This window comes from Halyomorpha halys, unplaced genomic scaffold, assembly GCF_000696795.3.
Source record: "Halyomorpha halys isolate HHAL.00 unplaced genomic scaffold, Hhal_1.1 Scaffold1280.1, whole genome shotgun sequence".
Lineage (NCBI taxonomy): Eukaryota > Metazoa > Arthropoda > Insecta > Hemiptera > Pentatomidae > Halyomorpha > Halyomorpha halys.
This window is the reverse complement of record NW_027106955.1, coordinates 67,430-92,354: the sequence shown is the minus strand read 5'-3', so window position 1 is coordinate 92,354 and position 24,925 is coordinate 67,430. Positions and strand designations below refer to the sequence as shown.

The following is a 24,925-nucleotide window of genomic DNA, read 5'->3' as shown; positions in this document are numbered from 1 at the left end:
CGAATAAAAAAAAAATTTTGATTACAATTTAATTTTTTGTGTTATTTTTTACAATTTCAAGTTCTATCGGGCTTAAAAAAACACCCTATAGAACTAAGAAAAAACACAAAGCAATATTTGATGCATAGTTTTTCCAGTCTATTTAAAAAATCCCGAGATAAATAAAGCAAATTAAACTTTTTCACAAAAGCTATCCATGATTATCCACAAGTGAGATTTAATTTATAAAGTTTTATTTTAAATTAAATATTACATAATTTTATAAATAAAAAAAAAGGATAATTATGACTCAAATAATTATCATTTTAAAAATTGAAAGAATTGAAAATTAAAATATTTCTTAGTGATTTATCATTCCGATTTAAATAAGGTTTATAGACACGATTTATCTTGTTAATACAATGGAATCAATTAAAGAAAGGCTTAATTTTAATTAGTTAAATTTAAAAAAAAATATAATATAATTTGATATATAAATTATTGACAGTATTATTTCAAATTATGAAGAATATGGTCAGGGGTGCGGTCAAAAGGAAACAAAAAAAACAGTTAACAACTATTTGTTTGCCGATGTTTCGCCCTCCTTTTTAGCTCTGATGAAGCTATACAAAGTGGGGCAAAATGTCAAAAATAAACAGTTGTTAACTATATTTTTGTTCTCTTTTGCCTGTACACCCAACCATCTTCTTAATTTTTAATAATATAATTTAGTTTATAATTTGTAATCGTTTTTACATAAATATATGTTTATCAACACATATCAACAATAAAACTTAATATAACTGCACCTATATCCATTAGTTTGGACAGAGCTTTAAATATCTGTTAACAAAAAAAAAAGAAAAGAAAAAAGAAAGAATAAGTAAACTATACATCCAATTACAAAGAAATCCAGTCTGCGTCGTTATCAGTTATACAAAACTACACATCATATCTTAATAAAATTCTAATCACTAAATCAACTTACCTCTTCGACATATTTACAGTGTAATCCCAAAAGAAAATCTAGGAGTGGATCTTTAGAATTTAATATTTCATCAATTCCCGTACTGAGGAAAAGATAAATTTCTGGAAGTTTCAATGCAGCTCTCGTTAGTTCCTGCATTTCTCCATGTTCAACATCTGGGCACATGAAGCAGCATTGAATCCAGGTCTGAATAAGAAAATCATTTTGATAAGTCACATATTAAGAAGAAAACCTAACATATTGATTCATATTAAAAATAATTTTTCAACTCATTTCCAGTTTTATTTATAAATTTTTTTTTTACAACGAACATTTAATAAATATGGATAAAATCATAAGATTAGAACTAAAATTTCAGAAAAGGTCAAGAGTAGAGGGACACTGAGTGTGAGTTTGGTGGTGCGGAATTTTTCTTCAAGAAAAGGATTCCATTTTTCATAAATTTCCTTCTTTTCCCTTTCCACAACATTTACCTGATCGAGCTTATTATTCTTAAATCTGACAGTCAGATCCAAGACCAGAGTCATGCCTCCGGTTTTAGGGAATGCAGTAATATTTGTGTACTAAATAAGTTAATGATTTTACACTTTGCATACCTACTACATGGATTCGTGTATCATGCATCTAGCACATGGTGCCCACTACACGGATCCGTGATCGTGCATATAAACATTTTTTCACTTGTTTCCTGTAATAGAATATTCATTTTAAACATATTTAGTGGCAGTTTTAGAAAAATGTTTTTATTTTTGCGTTTTTTTGCTATTCAATTAAGATATACCATTAATATTAAAGCTGGTCCATCAAAACGAAAGTCTGAACGCAAAAATGAAACAAATACCAAGGAAAAGAGAGAAAACCAAGTGTCTAAGGATTTATCCATCAATTCTGATGTTTTGACTGAGATTTTAGAAATAAATAGCTATGATGATTTCAGTGGATCTGACAGTGACAAAAATTATTTACCGTCTAATTCGAGCAGCGATAGTGAGGAAGAGGTAAGGATTTCTTACGATAATAATCTCATTCCCGAAGTTGTACTGCCACAAACACCTAAACAACCCTCATCTGTAGTTATTCCACATTAGTTCGCCAACCTTCGACACAAGATAGCTCGTGGTCTACAGACAGTTTCTGCTTAAAAACTATACAATTTACAGGATGTAATGCTCTATTGGAAATGTTTAAAACATCTAATCCAATTGATTACTTTACTCTAATTGTCGATGATCCTTTCATAGAATTTACAGTCAAGGAAACCAACGAGTATGCAATAAAGGTGATAAAATGCAATGAAGGGAGTAAAAGAATCTAGCAGAATAACATGGAGAAACCTCACAACGGAGGAATTCAAAACATTCCTTGGTCTGCTTTTACATACAGAAACAATTCAAATGAATATCCTCCAGGATTATTGGAAAAAACATTGGCTATTTAATTTACCTTATTTTGCATCCTATACGTCAAGAAATAGGCTCTTCCTAATTCTTAGATGCCTTCATTTTAGTTCCAATAAAATTTAATCCGATCCTTTGTATAAAGTGAGATCTATTATGGATCATTTTAACAACAAAATGTCAACTATATATTCGCCAGGGAAATAATTATCTTTGAATGAATCAATGGTTCTTTGGCATGGAAAGTTGGTTATTCATCTATATATCAAGGGCAAACACCATAAATATGGAATTAAGCTCTAGATCCTCGCTGAACCTGATCCTTTATAATGGCACACTTCCAATTTATGGTGGCTCAGGAGATGAGACTGGAGGAAAAGGGACACACTACTAAAGTAGTATTACAATTATTGGAAGAGAGGCTGGACCAGGGACATGGACAATTTTTATAATTCTTATATAATAATGATAATATAATATTTATGGTAAACACGGATTTGTGTAGTCGCCATTTACAATGGATATTTTGCTGACAGTGCCAAATACACGGATCCATGTGACAGGTATAAATGGACAAACATATCACAAAAAAAGAAATGAATTTAATTGGTAATAAAGACACTTATTATTACTGGAAACAAGAAAAAAAATCTCACATTTTTAAAGAAATCACATTTTTTTTTAAGGCAGTGAATGTGTTAACTGGTGTGTTATTAATAAACTAAAATTGTTCAGAACAGAATTTGAAAGACTCCATCTCTAATCTGTAGACCTCTTAAAGTGCTCAATACCCCACTTAGTTAAAGACGGCTCTGAATAAACCTGTCTAAATATGCAGATTATGAGAAGTGCAGTTTCAAATATCAGTACGTTGAGGTCTGTAATGTCTACAAGTATAGAAACATTGATTACCTTCAAGATGATTTTGTCACACTGTGGCAAATAATTCCTAGCAGTTTCCGTCTTCATTATATTACAAATAAACCTTCTTAGAATACTACAACAAAAAAAAAATTAAACATGAGTAATTTTTAAACAATTATTTGTATAAAAAGAAAATATAAATTAATAATCAACCTAATATCAGATATATTTTTGGAGGTGAACATGTTGACAGTTTCTAAAAACCTAGTTTTGTTGCCGACCAACAATGAAACATTTGCCATTTCACCAGCTATGTCAGAAATCTGATGGGGCAAAGTCGGTTGGGAAGTTACATTTCCGAGATAGCCATTCAATTGTTCCCAAAGCTTTTCCATAATTAAAATCTCTCGTTGGTCTGAAATTAAAACAATAACAAATAATTAATCACAAAAAATGCAAATACTAATTTATTAATAAACAAACAATGGTTCAAGTAGTTCCTTTTATGAAATTTAAAAAAAAAATGTTTTTCCTGACACTGTTTTAAAGTAAATATTAGGCCTAAATAGATCTATACAAAAATAAATTCACAACATTTTGGACAAAAATAGAGAGCTAGAATGGATTATTTTATTATTGTGACTACTTTCAAAAAGTATGATTTTGGGTATTTTATTCTTTTAAATAACATACCTTTACTTAGCATTTAACAACTTAATTTTGTATAATAGTACACAAACAAAATTAATACAATTGATTTGATACGAATTGAATTAAACAATTTCATTGATTAGCCTTAGGGGTTAATAATATAAGGAAACACAACTTAGTCTATTTTTTAAAATTAAATATTCTAACCCATATTTTAGAGCATATAATGAAAACAACAAGACACATCTCAATATTCAAACAAAATCAGATCATATATTACAAATATTATTGAATTTTACTAAAGATGGGCACTGTAAGGAATCAATTGCGTAAATTTTCTTTAAACTTTCAATTAGAAATTTTATGTTTTTGTTTAATTTAATAATCTTCATAAACTGTCAGTAAAGAACCAGTCATAATTTAATGTTATAGCCTTCTAACAGAACATCTTCAAAAAGTTTAAGATATATATAAACATACATAAAAAAATCATTGGATAAACTACTTACATCCTAGTTATACTAAAATTATTAAATAAACAACAAACAAATTTAATAACCCACTTGGATTGAGACTGTGTTAAGAGATATTTAAAAAATAAATAATTACTTTCACTTCTTTTAATTATTATTTTTATAGAAAATCTTCATGATTGTTTATTAATTTTTAGTGAACTTTTACTTCCTTTTGTATGCTTTATTAATTAAATAAGTAAAATACCATTTTGGAAATTTGAATGTTTCAGAGTGTTACTTCATAAGCTAGATAAATATATTTACTGAAAATTCTATAAAATTATGATCAATTTATTATTATTATATCATTAGGAAATATAAGATGGACTATTGTAGTATGTATAACAAAAATATAGTCCAATGTTTAAAATAAATATATAAACTACACGCAGAAAATTTTAAAATATTTATTTTCAATGGTCTGACAAAATAACTAAAAATTGAAGTGATTTTATACCATAGTTGTCAGACTTTATGGTATATTAATAAAAAAAAAGACAATAAGTTTAAATTTTAAATTAATATATGATTTGTACATTAACAAATAATACAAGAAATCATTTATAATTTATAAATTTCTATATGTTAAAAATTATATAATATAAAAATTGCTTAAAAGCAATTTACCTAACACTAAATTAGGTAACAGTAGTCAGCATTTTCAGTGACCTAGAATTGGTGACTGCTGGCAGTTTAAAGTGTTTAAGACTGCGTGACTGTATCCAACAAATTAAGGTAATAAATACAGTAAAAGTATTATATTTCATAATAAAATAAATATTTATTTTATTTAGTAAGTATTAAAATCATATTGTTAAATTCATGTTAATAAGACCTCCTAAAATAATTATTTAAATCAGCATATTTGTATATATATGATTTTGAAACAATAGAGAAAATAATCAGAATGATAAAGAAAAAAAAAATTCATAACCCCTAGTTTTATATCAACATTTCAGTAATAATTTCTTGACTATTATTCCCTTTTGCATTATCAGAAATTTATTTTAAGGTTTTTCTGTTAAAAAACTTCCACTCTAAAAATTATGATAATTATTCAAATATATGTTACTTTCCACCACTACTCATTTTCCAGGATAAATTTGTTTTTGATATAATAATTATGAAGCCATAAATTCCTTGAAAAAAACTGGAAAGTTATTTTTTAAAAAGAATCCTGGATCTCCCCAACAAAACACTAATACTGGGCAGTAAGAGGTATTTGAGCCTATGATTTTCGCATTTCTGAACTTAAACATTCGATAACGCTAGCCATCATAAAAATAAATAATAGATACAATCCGAAATTTTATTCTTCCTCACTCGTTTTAACAATCTTTTCCCACATATCTCATTACTCCACTAATGGAATTTTTTTACTGAATTATTCAAAAGTACAAGATTTTTTTTTTTAATCAATATTCAAGAAGTTCTATAATGCTGCAAAATGGAAGGAAAGTAGTATTTAAAAAACTCACTAACTATTAATAGCTAAAATATTTATTTTTAAAGGCAACTCACCTGGAGCTTCAAAATTACATGACTTCTTCAACTTGATCAATAGTCCAATCAATATATCCAAAAATCTGGATATATCATTTTCAGATGAAAAACAGAGATAACTAGAAATCCAGTTATCTGAAAAGAAAAGAAATTAAAAAAAAAAAATTGAAATGATGGGTACAATTGTTGATGGCAGTTTCAAATAACGATTTATTTTGTTAGGGATCAGCAAGGTAAAAGAAACAGAAAAAACAAGCTGTTTTTATTTCCATTGATAAAATAAAAAATAGCTTGGTTATTTTATTGTTTTTTCTTTTTATTTCATCTAAATGACTCCTTATAAAATTACTTTACAATAACGTTTTAAGTTATAAAAATTACCAATAAGCAAGTGTTGTCCAAAGGTCAGAGGTTGGTCCATATTCAAAATATCTCTCAACGACTCAACATACATTCTAATAATTTCAATTTCCTCATTTATATTTAAAGAAGAGATGTAGTTGGCCACTGGCTGGAGTGCACATGATATGTCCTTCTCAGCTTCCAACAGAAGAATTACAATTGCTAATTGTCCCTTGAAGAGTCTTTCGTTAAGGCAATTGTTTTTAACCATGTAGGCATTGACAATTTCATTCATTTTCGATTCCTACAATACGTAAAATAATTTGTTATTATACATATATTATTGCAATTTATTATCATTAGTATCAAGCTTAAAATTCTGGTTATCTTCATAATAACAAATCCTCTTATGTAAGTGTTAGTAAATAATAATATAAGTATGTATTTTCTAAGGTCAGTTGGAAAAAATTGCAAAAAGTAAACTATTCAAAATCCCTCCTTGAGCTAAACCTATCTGAGCCACCCTACTCATGAATATTAAATTTGATATTTTTAATGATAATTTTCTATCACTGATTAAATTGATAATAGTATCTGCTTAGTACGAGGAGAAGATGGTTGGGAATGCGGTCAAAATGAAACACAAATAAGTAGGTGTAACCTATTTAAATAGATTACACCAACTTATTTGTGTTTCATTTTGACCGCACCCCCCAACCATTTTCTCCTCGTACGTCATCCACGGTCAACTATCTCTCATAATTATCTGCTTAGTAGTTGAGTAGTTTTGCTGCAATTGCTGGAGCAATCTATTTTATAATGGCTAAGCTTCCATATTATAATGGAAATATAAAAGCTTTAATTTTATAATGGAAAATATGTAATGGAACAAAGATATACAACACTGTTCCGTTACCGTTACATATTCTCAATTACAAAAATGAAAGACATGGGGTTTTCCCAGAATATTTGCAGATATTATTATCAATTTAATCATAATTAGAAAATTATTGTTAAATATATCGAATTCAATAGTCATGAGTAGGGTGGCTAGGATAGATTTACCTCAAGGCTTGAGTAGTTTACTTTTCAAAATTTTTTTGACCAACATAGGTAAATACATACCTCAGAAAGTCTTTATCTTACAATTCGTGGATCATATATGTATACATGCATCCCACAGAGGTATTAAAGTGCTACTAGACAAGACAGTAGATGGTTTAAGGAGGTGGGAATTAGACACAGAAATGACTATTTCCAATTCCAAATCTGTTTTATGCCCATTCAGTAGAGAACACACATTTCCATAAAATGACCAAGTTTGATTAACAGGGGTTTCCTTCTAAAATATTCATACTGTGTGATTTTTAGGGATTTATTGTAACAGAAAACTAAATCAGCACATTCAGGAAATCACAAAACTTATGTTGGATTTAAAGTCCTCATCCAAAGTGCCTATTGTTCATGCTAAATTATGCCCAGATTTCACAGTGACAGTGATAGAGATAGCTTTTCTAGCTACTACCATCTTTAAACTATGACATTTGGTGTCATGGTAGTACTGTAATACTTTCAGCATTTGCTTGATAATTGAAAATACAACAGTTCAGGCTCATCAACTAACTGCCACATGAAGATTACTTTACAGGGAACTGCTAAAGCTCATCACCAACCTTGGACATAACTAATAAACTTGTATATTTCTCATTTGTTTTTTATCCACAGTGAGAGTTGTTATTTACTGTATTTAATCATCAGTTTTTATCATTCAGTAAGTTGAACTGTCAACAACATTAGGTTCGATATTATGGTGAAACAAGCACTATCATCGTACCCCAACCTTATGTTGTTTACCCAGTCTTAATGTTGCACTATTCTACAATGGTCTTTTACAGTTAATAGTGTATTTTTTGAAAAGGCAGAACTTAAAAAATCAGAACATCAAATCAGGATATGAGGAGTTTTCATGCCCAAAAACCACAGTCCAGTATCAAAATCAAATACTAAATGGGTTAAAGTAATTAACAATGAAGGCCAATATTTGGAGAATAATTTCAATGAGTAGAATTTAAATAAAACCTATTTTATACACAAAGATTTTTGTAATGAATCAATGGAATTACAAAGTGCTAAGGAAGCATGTAAATAACAAGGACTAATATTTTAAAAGAATATTTTGAAAATATACACTAAATTTTTATAAGTTGTCACTTTAAAAAAAGAAAAAATTAAATAAAAAATCAGGAAATAAATAGAATATAACTTACAATTTGAACAACGTCTTGAGCTATCGCCACAGTGAGAAATAATGAAATGAAATGATATTCCCCAACTTGTGAAAGGCTTTCAAATTTAGCAAGAGATAATTTGGAATATAACCTTCCTTTTAAGAGGTTCCAACTCCTCGGAGAGTCTTTCGTCTTTTTTAGATGCAAACCTTTAAAAATATAATTGAGATAGTGAAGTATGAATAAATAACTGAGATATTACATTTAATAAGTTTGAATTTAAATAAAGAACTCAATAAATAAAAAAAAACATACCAATTATTCTTAAAAAATGTTGAAAACTGTCAGACACATTGTTAATATCGTTTAGAAAAGAATGTGACTGTTCAACAAGTCCAGCAGCAGTTTTGCTAAAACATTAGGGAATATAGTTTTCAAAATATAGTTAAATTTTATAAAATTAATTATGGCACAAATATTGTTTATTAAAATATATATTAATAGAAAAAAAATAAAATAAAACCAAAAGTAAAATACATATCAACCTTCCAAGGAGGAGCAATAATTTTTTTTTTAATAAGATTTAATTAACTTTTTTTGTTAAGACACACTGAAATAAAGGCAAATTGTTTATAAAAAAAAAAAAAATAATTTAATTTAATTTAATACCATAAATAAATAATCTAACTACTAACAATACTTAAATATATACTTTTTTTTAATATATATATTAAATCTGAATTGAAGAATTAAAATCAAACATTTCAATAAATAACAGACATGGATTTTAAGTTTTGGTTATTTTTATGAGCAGTTTAGATTATACAATTATTTTTAATTCATGAATAAAATAGTAAAAAGAAAAATCAAACCTCATAAAGGCTATAGTATTCGGTGGTGCACCAGGTACATAAAAAGAACTATTTATGTTTTTGTAGAAGTATTCCCAAAGAATGAGCACAATTTGGGGTTTAGGTTCCCAAATTTCAAGGCATAATTTCTCAATAAAAAACATACAGATCCTTAAATTACTTTCATTTATATCTTGATTAAACATAAATTTGAGATTAGATTCAAGAAGTGAATAACTAGAGGAAGTCTGAAATAAAAATGTTCAACGTTAAAAAACAAACAAACACAAAATCAAAATATTTTTCTGACATAAATGACTGACCTCTCCTGTGAAAATACTTAGTCTGGCGATATGATGTAAAAACCATAGTGAAAATATAGTCGATTTTGAAGTATTATTTTTGAAGAAAGTAAACAAAGTACCAGAAACCTCACCTTCATCTCTTTTTAACTGTAAGCTGACATCTAAGAAAGTGATAATAAAATCCCAAAATCCCTAAATAAAAAAAGAAATAATAATTAACAAAATTGATTATACCTAATTAATAATCAAAATAAAATAAAGAATTCTATACAATTTCAATCCACACTCAAAATGGAAGATCATTATTGAAACAAGGTTCAAATTTTGGTAATAAACTTCACCTTGCAAAAATAAGGTTAAAATCATTAAAGAAACGGTTCTCTAACTAGGCCACGTGATACCCTGGGATGCCCCAAGCAAACACCACTTTCTCAAAATATTACAAAAAAAAGAAGAAAAAAATTAAAATTAAAATCATTGATATAAATTATTTACCACATAATTTCAAATTATAAAGAAGATGGTGAGGGTTGCAGTCATAAAAAAACAAAATAGTTAAGACCTATTTGTTTTCCGACGTTTCGCCCCACTTTGTAGAGCACTTCACAGGGCTGAAAAGATACAAAAAACAACTAAAAACAATTTAATATAATAAGAATAAAAAGGTAAATTAGGGTAGAGTTAAAATTAAGTAAAAAGAAAATTATATACAAATAAATTGAATATTAATATCAAAATATTAGGCAAACTATAAGGTTAAAAATGTACAGAAGACACAATAACACGAAAAAACAGAAAAGTAGATGTGAGAAAACAAAATTTAACACACTAAATGAAGGAAAATGAGGAAGTAAGTTGAGATTAGTTTTAACTTTATAGTTTGCATAATATTTTATATTCTTATCATTGTTTATTTTATAATAATACTATTTTATTTCTTTTTTTCTTTTATTTGTATATAATTTTCTTTTCACTTATTTTTACATAATTTTAACCCAACCCTAATTTACCTTTTTGTATCTTATTATCTTACTATGTTGAAATGTGTTAAGTTGTTTTATTGTATCTTTCTAGCCTGATAAAGCTCCACAAAGTGGGGCGAAATATTAGAAAATAAATATTTCTTAACTATTTTGTTCTTTTTTGACCGCAAACCTGACCGTCTTCTTCATAATTTAAAATAGCAAATATTTAGTGCATTACAGCATTTATTTATTGATATTTACAACTATATAACAAAAATACATCTAGCAAATGTGATATTAGTGTTACAGTGACACGTCACTAACTTGTGGAGAAACTACCCATTGATAGAACTCCAATAAAAATTAGAATACTTTTGAAAATAAAAACACTCACTTTTCCACTTTCATCAAGGAGAATGTTGTTACAAAATTTTATAAGTAGAAGCCATAACTCTTGTACACAGGTGCAACTAAACGGAGATTTAAACCTTAACTGAGTAACTCCAAGCTAAAAAAAATAATAAATAAATATTGGAATAAGAATGATTAAATAATGCATAACTGAAGATGATGTGATTTTTAAATCACTGGGCTTGAAATTTTAGTGATGTCTTTACCACATAACATAGAAAAAGAAATAGGATGTGCAATTAAACAAAAAACCTATCAAGAACTTTTTTTAGCAATTAAAATCAAAATTTATGTTGCTATTAACCTTGTTGCATCTATTAACTTAAAATATTTAATAATTTACAATTAAAAAAAATATTGTTAACATGCTTTTCTCTTTAATGCAAAAATGTGAAATTGACAAAATAGTATAAAAGTTAAAAATATATTTTAAAAATGAAATGATTACAGGCATCAATGTTATTCATAGGTCTAAATTGAAGGCATCTGTAATAAAAACCAGAGTCTGTTTTGAATTGGGTCATGGTCATGTACTCATTTTCAGGTTTAAGTTTAATTACCTAAATTAAATGCATTAAATTGTATATTTTATATAATTTTCATTATCTTTCCATCTTATAGGGAAATTAAAAAACATTACATCAAATCCACAATACTATTATCACACAGGGATCGGAAGCCCTTCACCACCAAGATGCATGTGGATCTTAACATTAAACTATTAAACATTTTTTGAGATCATGACAGTTTTATAACATTATAAAAATTTAAAAACAATAAAAATAATTCCAACCTTCTCAAAACGCTTGACAGATAATTCTAAAAGTTCTGTAATCAATGATTCAGTCTGTTTAGAAACATAATCAGCATCTATTTCATCGTTGATACCACTTTCAGATCCGATTTTGAAACTTGCTTTTGATAGAACATGAAGAGATGTGAGAAGAATCCACCTCAAATCAAAATGCAAATGCATCAAATGATAGGAGGCATGTGAGCACTAAAAGAGAACAATTTTTAATTATTAAAAATTAAGTTTTTAAAATTTTATTATTTGATAGTATGACATTATTAATAATCCCATTATTGACATCATAATAATTTTTTATGTAATAAAAGCAAATTAAAGCTCTTCTATACAGATTAAACCAAAAATCCTTCTTATACTCTATCTAAGTCATGTTCAATCAATTTTAGTGACTAACAAAATAAATTTTGTTTGTGATTGAAGTGATACATTTTGTTTGTAACTGAAGTGAATACATGTTGCATAGTAGTGACAGATGACAAATAAAAACTGTGCATTAAGAGTTAAGATTGAATGCAAAATAATCAAAAGTCTTCAAGACAACTCTACAAAAGAAATGCTGCTAACTGATTTTTTCATATAATTATTACGATATACAATAAAAATAAACAAACATCATAAGTAAAATAATTAAATAAGAGAGTCCTAAATCGCCTTTCATTGGATAGTTAGACAGTAAAAGTCATCTCTATCACAAAAGTTATAGTATAATTTAAATTTAGCTAAGATTATTAAATATTTTTCAATAAGATGGTCCAGACAGGGGAAAAAACCACAGGTCTCAAAAACAGTGAAAAAAATCTTTATTAGACATCTACGTTTCATCCAACATAGCAGGTCTTTATCAGGGCTATGCAAATATTATAAAGTATTTTAGAACTATAAGATTGAAAAAAATTATATTAAACAAATATAAAGATGAACAAGTTAGAACATAGATAGGGCTGTTTGTAGCTGAAGGAGTTAAGCAATTACCTCACTACTGCAGCGGTGCCAGTTCGAATACGGCCTGTGGGTGGTCTTATTTTCATTTCTGTGGATGGGACCACCAAAGCAATTTTAATTGGTAATCGCCGCGAATGCAGTAATTGGGAATCTCAATTACAATTACAGTAATTGAGAATACCAATTGCAATTACAGTAGTTGAATAGAGTAATTTCAGTTACTTTACATAATTAAAGTAATTGTTTGCTCTAAGGGAAGAACAGCACCTTAAGGATTTTGAAAATAAATTATTACATAAAATACTCGGACTGAAAAAGGATGAGTTACTGGAGAATTCAGAAGGCTAAACAACGCTGAATTGAGGAAACTGCACCCAATAAATATAACTCAGGTTATATCATTGTGGCTAATAAGATGGACGTGTAAGGTTGTGGGGCTTAGTAATGAGGGGATCCTAAAATGTTAATAAACATTGAACCAACTGTCTCATAACTACAGCGGTGCTGGTTCAAATTCAGCCTGAGGTTCTGTTTTTTTTTCATTTCTGTGGCGGTCCCATGAAATGAAAACTTGACCCCACCATGGTTAGCATAGGTTGGTTACCTCTAGATACCTCCTAGTCATAGAAATGACTAAGAAGAGGGTCATAGAAAAAATAAATATTTTTTTAAAAGTAATTAATTTAATTATATAACTATTAAGTAATTTTTTTTCACTATTTTTGAGTACCCTAATTTGTCTGCCACCTGAACAATCTTCCTTTAATTAAAGTCGACTAATAAGCCTCCAATGATATTTTTCAGGCTCGATTACTAGCTTAAATAGTGTATTTTATATCAATTTGATTCTCTGTCTCTTTTATTGTGAACTTTTTTACAATAACTATGCATTAATTATTATGGTTAATCAATGACAAGAAGATCAATTCACTGTAAAAAGATATGCAAGAGCCAATCATTGACTTCTGAAAAATATACTCAAGATTATAACAATAATCAAATTAAAAGAGTGATGAAATGGAGATATTGAGAAAATGGAGAAAAAATGAATTATAATTACTTTTTTCTTCAGGAATAGTAAACAAAAAATGTATTATTCATTTCAGATATTTTAAGTCTTTCTTAAGGCAATACATAAAGATTTAAGAATGAATGAAGTATATTGTAGGAAGATAGTTCGAGTGGTGGTCAATAAAGATACAAAATAGGAAAAAAAAAATTTTTTTTTTTTATAATAAATAAACTTATTTATTAGTACCAATGTTTCGACCATGATTTCAGGCCTCCATCATATCATCAGAGTCTCTGGAGGCAGGATTAATTAAGGCCTCTGGAGGATTAATTGAACTTATTTACAACATCAAGTCAAAGCACTCATTATAGTTGAAGCCAACTAGTCACCCATTACATTCCACACCTCCCAAAACCATTTCTTTAGCCTCATATCCCTTCAACTCTGTTATAAATCTGGTGTTGAATCTGCCGCCAGATGCCCTGTTGAAGGTCTGAAATTCTGACCGAAATGTTGGTACAATAAATATGTTTTCACTTATTTGTGTTCTTTACTAACCACACCCCCAGCCATCTTCTCATAAAATAGCTGTAGTTTCTCAAATAAATAAAATTATTTAAAAAAGAAAAATGAGGAGTAGTGATGAAATAACACTAATAAAAAGTATCAATTAATAGTAGGAATACTATATTAAGTATTCAGAAATGTTAATAATTTTAAATTAATACTTACTTTATTGCCACTAGTATTAGCAGAATGAGCATACATATAATCAGGGAGATTAATTAAACTGCCAAGATTTCTTTTAAGAGCTTTTAATTGTCTTTTCAATCGCGGATATATTTCTTTTAATATCCAATCATATGCAATATCAGAAGATAAACTACAACAAGAAATAATCATTGGAAATATTACAATAAAAGGTTGACAAACAGATTTAAGAAAATTAAAAACAAACCATTTTATGACATCCCTCAGGAAAAGAAAATATTCAATACAATAAAATCTTGACTTCTTGTAATTCTGCTGTGTGTTACTAGATGTAAAATTTGAAAGAACATTTACATTCAACATGGCAGCTTGTTCGATGATTAGCATTTCCTTACTTCATATGAAAAAAATAAACATAATAATATATTATATAAAATAAGAAATATTATGAAGCAGCTAGATAGAATTGATAGCCATAAAATAATGTAACATAAATATAAAAGCGGTGATATTTAAAAAACAAATTGAGCTAATCATTGCATATAAGTACGTTTGGTAATTAATAGTGATAATAGTTAACACCATTAAATACTTTAAGAAATAAAATAATGCAATATATTTTTTTCTTTATTTCAATTAAAATAAATGAGTTTCTGAGACTCTAAACCAAATAATATCTTGAAAGAGATTTTACAACTGTGCTCTCTGCGCCTAATTTATCTTCTGCTTAATGTTACTGCGATAATAATTTTTCAGAATTGAGTCAAACCAGAAATTATATACCAAACCATAGTTAAAAAGTTGACAAAGCCCATTGATTTTAGGTTAAGAGAAATTTCAATATGCCAAATCATAATCTGAACAAGTTCCAACAACTCATATTTATATTAAAAAATAACTATTCTGCATAAAGGAAATTAAAATTCAGATTATTTTTTTCATTTGAACTACTGTTGACCTTAAATACTTAACAGAACATGACATTTTTTGTTAATACTTTAGCAGAATACATTACTTCTATATTCTATTATATTATCAAAAATTTATGTTTATATTTACACTGATCAAAAAAGGAAGGTCAGCATGTTTAATTGTTGATATTAAGAAAAAAGATAAACAATAGGGAATTGGAACTAATTTACTTGAACAAAGAGAATTAAAAATTAACTAAAATAAATTACATAACCATTTTAAAAGATATTTTATCATTTAAAGTAACAGGCATGGAAAATCACTGCTTAAATATTAGATAATTACTACAAAACTAGCATCCTAACGTCAGATTAATCAGAATTACTACAAAACAGAAATTACCTCGCCATTTTAAAAAAAGAATCTAAATATTTATTTAATAATGAACTCTTGTCCCACTGCTTGTCAAACAAAGTAACAGAACCACACTTAGCATCAACAGTAACTGTTTTATTGGGTTTTCCTGAATTACATTCATCTTGCACACTGTAATAACTACTTGAATCCACTTCTATTTTGTTTGGATTGACATCCCCCAAGCAATCGAAGCACCTGAACTTCTTTTCATTAGTTTCAGTAGCTATAAAATAAAGAAAAAAATAAAAATAATAGAGAGGGCACAATTCTCACACATTTTCTTAAGGAGAATCTGACATACACTTATTTGTTAATAGTCGTTCTGTTTGAATACTTGTAGTGAAAAAATCTTCAGAAGACATAAGTAAATCATCCCAATCCTCAGACATTTTCAATTTTTAAAGTGACAGCTAATTATTAAATAACTCAAGAAATATTGTTTACATTTTTAAACTTCAACTCTGCAAACTTCCCTCCAACGGCGGGAAAAGGTACCTGTGAAGGCAAAACGGCCATTTCCAAAGAGGTTAGAAATTATCTAACATTTTATATATTGTCAGAGTATTGGTGGCTTCCTCTTGTGGTAGTACAGTGAACGTTAAAATAAATTAACTATGATTTCCAATAAGATTACTACTGTGAAAAACAAGCTATAGTTGGGGGAAACTCAAAACTCACTGATACAGGATGCTGCACGTTAGTAAAGGCCCGTCCTCCGCTTAAGAGGATCCCAGTATTATGGGGTCCTAAAATGATCTCACATTTCTAATTATTAAAATAACATTTAAAGAAGTCCTTTTTCAATGACTTTTAGTTTAAAACTATCTGGAAAATTTAGAAATTTAACAGGAATTATTGGAGGTCGAATACATTGTTAGTGTTTTTCAAAAAGCGCGAATGCAATATGTTGAATCTTTTCGGTTTCTTCAATTGAATCTTTTTTATGGGAATAACATTTTATACTAATTGGTTTAACAATGTGAAGCACAGTCAGGAATGTGCCAGGTACTCAAAATATAAACGTGTTGGTCTTCCAACCAAAAATAATTTTACAGATTAGATAAAGCATTAGATATATTCTATTCTAGATACCTGAAAATTTTAGATTCAGTTGTTGACATAGACGTAGGCAGGATTTGGCCAAGGGGTGAGCAGATATACAAACATATTGTATACTACGCAATCTCATAACAATTACTAGAAAACTACTTTTGACTCAGGTGTTTCAATACTTGAAATACCTATCCTGAGAATTGATTATCATTGCTCAAAACGGAAGTTACTTTCCTAATTATAGTATATTTCCAGAAAGAAATCATCTATCAAATAAGTTCACTGTTTTCTTTCTTTTTCTTGGGTACCAAAAATCTAGGGGGAAGTCTCAGCTCCCCCCTGCTTCCCTCTGCCTACGCCATAGCTGTTGAGTTTATTAGTTCTGACTCCAATTGAAGATGTGAGATACTAAACATCCGAAGGTTTAAAGATGAATTGGCAGGATGATTTTTATGGGAACTAGCTGTAAATCCTCACAGGATGGGAACTTCACTCCATAGGGAACTAGTCTATGACCATGAAGGGCATTGCTACTTTCACAGGAACTAGCAGTAGGTCCTTGCAGGAAGGAAACTTCACTCTGAAAGGAACTAGCTGTAAATCCTTACAAATGGAAGAAATAATAGAATAGAGTAGAGTTCCAGAGAAGGCAGAACGAAGTAAAAGTCCATTATACATTACAAAAATAATTGTTCCATGATGTATACTGTTACTTATTGCCTCCTAAAGGAGATATATAATATATTTTTCCTGGAAAGGGGATGGTAGGATAAAAAAGTTTGGGAACCACTGCTCTATGCAGTCAACTACTTAACTACTAGAGTATAACCTTTTTTGATAAATTTATTTATATTCATGTCTTTTTTTCTTTTCTCTGACCACCTAGGTAAGGAGAGTATCAGTATTTTAATCGGGTCAAAGTTTTTATTGTTTTAGTGATCCATGAGAAAAAAATATATTTTTTCCCATTAGTCTGTCTGTGCCATGATTATTTCTTGAGCAAATGATCCGACTTTGTTACTTCTTTTTTGTATTATAGTTTTTGGCCTACCAATGCCTACGTGTAAAATCAAGTTAACTGTGGGAAGCAGCCAGAAAACTTGGTTCCCCCCCCCCCAAATTTTGATGAAAGGTATTTAAAGTTTTCTACTTAGAGCCCCTTAACGTTTCATATACACCATTAATCTTTGAGAAAAAGTTAGGAAGAAAGAAAATTAAATTTGTGCATAACACAAAGTATACATTTTGTGGTAAACTATGTGTTATCTCTATTTAATATGTAATAAAATTAATGAAAAAAAAATTCAAATTGAACGGTATAAGCAGATTTACTTCATGTTCATATTTTTTACTTTTCTTACAAACAAAGTAAGGAGTATTGTAATCTCTTCAAATTTTCAATGAATCTCTTTATTTTAGAAATCTGCTTGTCATAGAATACATATTTTTTTCATTGGGAAAGTTGTTACATTCCTATCAAAACAGAAGAAAAAAAATCATTTACATCGGACTTGTACTACCAAAGATAATCCTGGAAACCCTTTCATTTTTTGTATATTAATGTTTCAAAAAATTAAAACTCCCGGAACAAAAGGTACTCATTTGAAGAATCATTAAATTGTCAAATAATTAAATACAAATAAAAACTTCATTGGACCACATTAGTTAAGATGCAGAAAGGAATTAATGCTGCATAGGGTCTCAACAGCTGAAGTGGTAAGGAAAGTCACATGAGTGATGATGAGTGAAACAGGATATTTTTATTTACTATTAATTGGGATTTAAGAAATACTGGTTATGGAAAATTAAGTTAACAGATATAAGAAGAAAAACAAAATGTAAATTTATTTACTTTTGGATGTAGCCCAAAAGAAAACTCAACTTAAAGGTGAAATTTATAATCAGTACCCAAAAACATGTAGAAGCACCAAGTTCCATAATTTCTTTTCATTAATGGGAGCGAGTTGTTAAAGTAGAAAAAATAATTTGAGGTCCCAATACCACCCCCATGAAACTTACATTACCATTCATGAGAAAGGTTCAATTTTTAGGAAGAAATAAATAAACAAATGTACATATATATTTTTTATCAGAGAAAATAAAATACAATAGGAAGTTAAATAATTTTCAAACATTTTTATAATTTAATATATTTCTTATAAAAATATAAATATTTTCATTAAGCATATAATAATATATATTCTAAAGAAATATAATACTTGAGAGATACCTCTTCTCATTGATTTTATTTTTTTAATTTACAGACATTTTCATGAAAATGGTTTAACAGAAAATTTAAACAAAAAGTAATTGACGATGAAGAAATATTGCACCCTTTCGACTGAATTATAATATTGGACTAAGTAAAGTATACTATTAGCTTTGACGAATACCTTTAGATATTATTAAATTATCAGTAATACAAAAAAAAAAATTAAAACTAATAAAAGGATATAACAATGAATGATTTGAATTTTCAATTTTAAAATATAATGATTTAGGGAATATATATCTCTAGGATTTATAAACAAATATTTTATTTATTAGTTCAAAACAATTAAGCAAGTCTTTCTTTACTCCATAATTAGCTTGAAACAAATATAAGCTCAGATGGTTTAATACTACAAATGATAGATTCATAAGGAAAGTGTTGAAAATATAGCAAAGATGGAAAATAGCACATAATGAAAAATAGAGATGTCTAAAATTTATTTAATGACTTGAGCTTTTCAGAATCCATAAAAATGGACATGTGGGTTGAGAAAATTAACTAGAGAAGCACCAATATAATATTAACCACTGATAATTTATAAAAATGAAATATTGTTTAAAGATGAGAGATTATAGATGGTTATTGGTGATTTTAAATTTGAAACAAAATTTAAAGTCATCAATAGCTAAATGTACTTTTGACATTACATCCATATTCAGAACAATATTTTACTTCATAATTTCAAATTTCGACAGAAATAAAAATACTATAACAAATTCAATTATAGTTTGCATATATGAAGCCAATAGGATAGCAGTTTGCCTATAATCCTAAAAAAAAAAAAAAATCATATTCATAGAAATGTTGATCAAGCGGTTTAATAATATAAGATCCTTGGCCATAGTGTCCAACTGTGGTAGCAGAAGTATTTGAATTATCAACGGAAATTTTAAAGCTAAAGTATGCAATTTCTCTTTTAAATTAAATCTAATTCTATTGCAATAACAGTACAAAAAAATTATTACTTACATATTTACAAATAAAAAACTAAGACTCTATACAATAAAAATATTTCACAGGTTAAAACATAACATTCAAAATATATATATGTACAATTATTAAAAAAATAATTAAAGCTATAACTCATGGATGTCCGACAATTTCTGCCAAAATAAATAGAATCTTTCAGTGTTGGGTTGCAGCTGATCAAATAATTGTTGGACTTTAGATTTACTGAAAAAAAAAAAATAAAATAATAACAAATAAAAATTTGAAGACAAATATATAAATCAATAATCAAACTAATTCCTCCAAATTTCAGAGACGCAACTTAAGCCCATAAAATTTTACTCTAAAGAAAGTCAAAAGATAATATATTCTTCTAAAAATAATTTACTCTAAAGCTCATGAGATAAGTATGGAAATTGCTTTTCATCAGAAAATTTGTAGACAGTACGACTTGTTGGCACAGTTGGACAAATAGTGCAAAAGCACTGAGTAGATGAGTACGATTACTTTACTTGAACTCACAATATTTGAGAACAACATGCAATATAATACCCAAAACATTCAATCTGTGTAAAAGTAATCCATTATCAAGAAACCTTTATACACGAGTACAAGGAATGCATATTCAAAGCAATTTAAATACAAGTATTTATGATCAATACTCAAAAAATGTTGAATAAAAGTAAACTAATCGTACTCATAAGTCAATTTTACTATTTTTTTTTTTTTAATATTAATACATTACCAAATAGTACCCTACTCTTTTGAAATAATTTTTTTCCATGAGGTGGCAAAAAGTCACAATGCTTGAGGTAAAGTCAAATGATTTTGAGTAAAAAGTATGTGAGTACTGAGTATCAAGTATCAAATATACAAGTATCAACAATTATTAATACTTTTGTAATCGATTATATCAAAATTTGGAATGACTGAGTACTTTTCTGTAATAAAGAAGTTTAAAAATTGTAAGACATCAAACTCAAGAATTGTGAAACATTGTAACCCAGTGTTTCCCAAACTGTGCATCATGGCTCCGTGGGTGCTGTCATAAGGGCACCACGAAATGTTCAATTAAACAATTCGACAATTTTCTAAGAATTTTCAATTCTCAAATTTTTGCGCCAACAATTGTGTATGCTGACAAAATTCCAAGAATTTAGTCATTAACATTAATTCTATTAATACATATTAATTCCATTTGCACCATCCTATACATGCCAAGCCGGATTTTTGGCAGTCGCGGTAATAAAAAGTAAATATTGTTCGAAAATTAACGTTGAACAAGAAATGAGGGTAGCCATATCCAATTTTTGTTCCGAGATTTGAGAAGTTGTGTAGTGAACATCAAGCCCATCCATTCCATTAATATTTTTAATAATGGAATTAATAATAACAGGTTCAATAAATTGTTGGTGAATTTAATTTATTTTTCAACTAACCTAACCACATGGTGGTTGTCCGGTCTCAATATGGATATTACCGAATCAGTTGAAATTAGATATTTTATATTATCCAAAGAAAAATAGTAATTGATTGGAGAAGATGGTCGGTGGGTGCAAAAAATATTTATTGTTTATTTATGTTGTTTCTTTGCTGACCGCACCCCCCGACCATCTTCTCCAATCAGTAATCTACGGTCAACTATCTACACCTCATCATCGAAAATAGAAATTATCTGTTTTTAATTTTTCGCTGTTAAATGGGTAATCGCTTTTAAAAAATAACTTTTACAATTTTTCAAGAAATTAAAAAAATTTAGAAAAAAATATGATGTATTAAGGGAGCTGCGGAAAAAAGGGGATTATTTAGGGAGCTACAAACCGAAAAAGACTGGGAACCTCTGTTGTAACCAATCAATTTTCATACTTGAATACTTATTTAATTGAAAATATTGAGTAATTTCATAATAATTTTTCTGTGGAATAGAAGTATTTTCAAAGTAAATTATTTCCTTAAATAACAATATCTGAATAAAAAAAAAAATAAGAATAAAAACAAAATGTAATATGTTATGTACCCAAAGTATCTACCAACTGATTGAGTACAATTTAATATAGTTGAAAGAACGTATTGTGAAATCAACAAAATTTCTAAGACGATGTCATAATGAAGTACATGAAAAGTAGAGACTACAATGAAATATTTTACTAGTAAAAAAAGATTTAAAGACAGACAAATATATAAATATGTAGACAAGTTAATTATTATGCAGAGGGTTTGGGATTTTTTTTTTTGTTCTTAGTTTTATAAAAAGGATAATTATACTGTTATATATAATGATAGTATTATTACTGACCTGATTTGACCAACGTGGTTGACAACATCGATGTTCTTTCCTTTCACCTGTCCATGACTAACATCTATTTTGACTTCGAAACAGAATTCCTTCCTCATATTAACTATTGTAAATATAATCCTAAAAAAAGGAAGAAAAAAATGAAAGGGATTTATAATTTAGCTTAAGGCTAAGCTCACCATTTTAATTAATTTTATGGCCACAATGTCTCGGTTTAAAATTAGAATGATAATTTACTTCAATAGCGATAGAATCCTGCAAAAGGACTGTGTTTTGCTTCCAGTTACATGATGCAAAATCCCATATTTGTTGAGTTCCATAGAAAATAATCATTTTTGTTTTATAATTATTTTTAACCCTTTTTTGTAATTATTTAAGTTAAAATAATATATTGAAAATAAGTTTGTATTACAAAATACTAACAATTAAAACTTCTAGGAAGATTGTTGATTGATCATGTGTAATATATAAAAAACTAATAAATAAATATAAAGAACCTTGGTTCATATAAATAGTTTAATAACTATTTGAGTTATTTTAACCGCGGACCAACTTCCTTTTAACTCTTAACAAACCACCTTGAAATACGCCGAGAATGATAATGAAGACATAGCCAATTATGAGCCAATGGTAAGTCTGATATCTCAAAAACAATTATCATGTAATTTAGCTTGTCTTTTAATAAAAAATATTAAATTCAATCTTATTTAAAAATTCGCTCATCTTTGAAAGGTAAAATAAATCGGAATAACAATAGAAAAATAAACAACAAACATTAATAAATAAATACAGTGTAATCTTAGTAATTCAAACTTTGGTACTCCTAACACTTCAATAATCTGAACTAGCTTAAAAAAAAAAAAGTTACAGTGAAATTTGAAAATAGAAATGTTTATAACATATTTGATGGCATTAGAAAAAAATATAATATCTATTGCATAAATCATTTGATTCTGTAAAACTAATTTAATAAATAGTAGATATACTACAAATTTTCTTAGCCTTGCAACAATTAGTTCGGATTACTGATATTACACTCTATAGGGGTATTCATGATATTGTGTTAAATGTAAAATGCTTTACCACGTTAAATGTTATAAGTATAGGATAGTAAGCAGCCCTATTTAAAGTCTTGTTAAAAGCATAAGAGTTCCTAGCGGATTATCTGAGCAACTTGTTTCATAGCCTTTCCTTCCAAAACTTCTTGTTATTTTTTACTTCTAAGTTTTGATTACAGTAATTTATTACAGCATGCCTAAGGTAAGTAAAAAGTAGAAGTGTGAAAGTTTAGCTTCTGATTGTCTTGTTTAAAAACGTCCAAAACAATACTAAGACAATCAAAACACCAACTATGAGCAAGTAACATAACACGATGATGTAAAGCTAAGCTGGTCTTTTGCATGACGTCATTCGCCATTTAACAGAACTAGTAACAGAGTTCCAACCATGTTATATCGTTTTAACATGATAAAAGAAGGAAATATTTCTCCATTTAACACGCTTTAACATGTTAAACTAAAGATCATGAATAACCCTTATATAGGAAAAAGTATGATAAAATTCCACATTACCTGTCGCAAGAAAAGTCAAATGGAAATTCCTCATAAAAATATTTCATGCTACTGATCAAAGGTTCCAGTTTATTGTACTCTTCCTCGACAAACTTGATCGTAAATAAGAGATCCTTGATGGTTTTGCAGTGGGAGTTGAGCCATTTTTCAGATAGTATAACACTCATATTTTTTTTCATTCGATTATGAATAAAAATTGAGATATGATCTGAAAGCAAATTAAAAATAATACTTGTAAAAAGGAAAAAATAGAACAAATTTAAAAACAAAGTATGACGTCTGTTTATTCAAAAGAATGTGGTCATGGCTATTCTGGAAAATGCAAAATTACAGATAAGAGATGGTATGGTACTGGTACTGGTAATGGTGGGGGGAACAAGTCCGGCAAGTGGGCCTATTGGTCCTTTTTGCCATCCCCAAGACAAACCAATGGAATGACTATGTATCTTATTCCTCTATATCAAACCTTTTCGTCTTTCTAATGAAATTCAAAAGGGACTTCCAATCTATAGAGGAAGCCTCATTTTCTTTAATTCTATGAGAGCCTAACAGCCTGTATCTTAATGACGCATACCTACCACAATCTGCTATGTAATGTAAGGCAGTCTCTGTAAGGGCCTGTCCGCATAAGCAGCAGGTTTTATCATGAACTACTCCACATATCTTATGATGTCTTTTAAGTCTGCAGTGACCTGTCAGGAGTTCGTTAATAATCGGAGTTCGTTTCTGTTAAGGCCTAGCAGCCACTTAGTTTTAGAAGTAGAGGGTTTAGTTATTAAAATCTTGGCCTGTCTCAGCCCTATACAGTCCCTCCACTCCTTACCAGCTTTCTTCCATGTCCAATTAAGAACCACTTTTCTCTGATGTCTTTTAGAGATGCCTAGGAATGGTTCTGGTCCTATAGGAGGGTGCTCAGCCCCGTTTCTAGCAAGCTGATCAGCTTTTTCATTACCTGTGATTCCCTTGTGTCCTGGGACCCAC

At 28.4% G+C, this 24,925-nt stretch overlaps 2 protein-coding genes across 3 annotated transcripts in view; both read right to left on the bottom strand.

Annotated features, from left to right (window-relative positions):
* The window catches only part of LOC106689109 (protein MMS22-like), a 26,830-nt gene extending 10,544 nt beyond the window's left edge, over positions 1–16,286 (bottom strand). The window contains exons 1-15 of the mRNA XM_067045248.1: positions 16,106–16,286; positions 15,790–16,027; positions 14,723–14,869; positions 14,497–14,647; positions 11,793–11,999; positions 10,983–11,096; positions 9,642–9,815; positions 9,340–9,566; positions 8,783–8,877; positions 8,507–8,676; positions 6,279–6,543; positions 5,916–6,032; positions 3,442–3,643; positions 3,277–3,361; positions 968–1,153 (exon numbers count right to left, since the gene is read on the bottom strand). Of these exons, the coding sequence (XP_066901349.1) occupies positions 968–1,153; positions 3,277–3,361; positions 3,442–3,643; positions 5,916–6,032; positions 6,279–6,543; positions 8,507–8,676; positions 8,783–8,877; positions 9,340–9,566; positions 9,642–9,815; positions 10,983–11,096; positions 11,793–11,999; positions 14,497–14,647; positions 14,723–14,869; positions 15,790–16,027; positions 16,106–16,193 (2,466 nt within the window). The 5' untranslated portion in view covers positions 16,194–16,286. The remainder of the gene's footprint in view (positions 1–967; positions 1,154–3,276; positions 3,362–3,441; positions 3,644–5,915; positions 6,033–6,278; positions 6,544–8,506; positions 8,677–8,782; positions 8,878–9,339; positions 9,567–9,641; positions 9,816–10,982; positions 11,097–11,792; positions 12,000–14,496; positions 14,648–14,722; positions 14,870–15,789; positions 16,028–16,105) is intronic.
* Positions 16,287–19,063: 2,777 nt separating this feature from the next.
* The window catches only part of LOC106689106 (uncharacterized protein PF3D7_1120600), a 30,222-nt gene continuing 24,360 nt past the window's right edge, over positions 19,064–24,925 (bottom strand). For both annotated transcript variants that reach the window (XM_014433889.2, XM_014433888.2), the window contains 3 exons: positions 23,945–24,152; positions 22,374–22,493; positions 19,064–20,302 (listed from right to left, as the gene is read on the bottom strand). In XM_014433889.2, the coding sequence (XP_014289375.1) occupies positions 20,206–20,302; positions 22,374–22,493; positions 23,945–24,152 (425 nt within the window). In that variant the 3' untranslated portion in view covers positions 19,064–20,205. The remainder of the gene's footprint in view (positions 20,303–22,373; positions 22,494–23,944; positions 24,153–24,925) is intronic.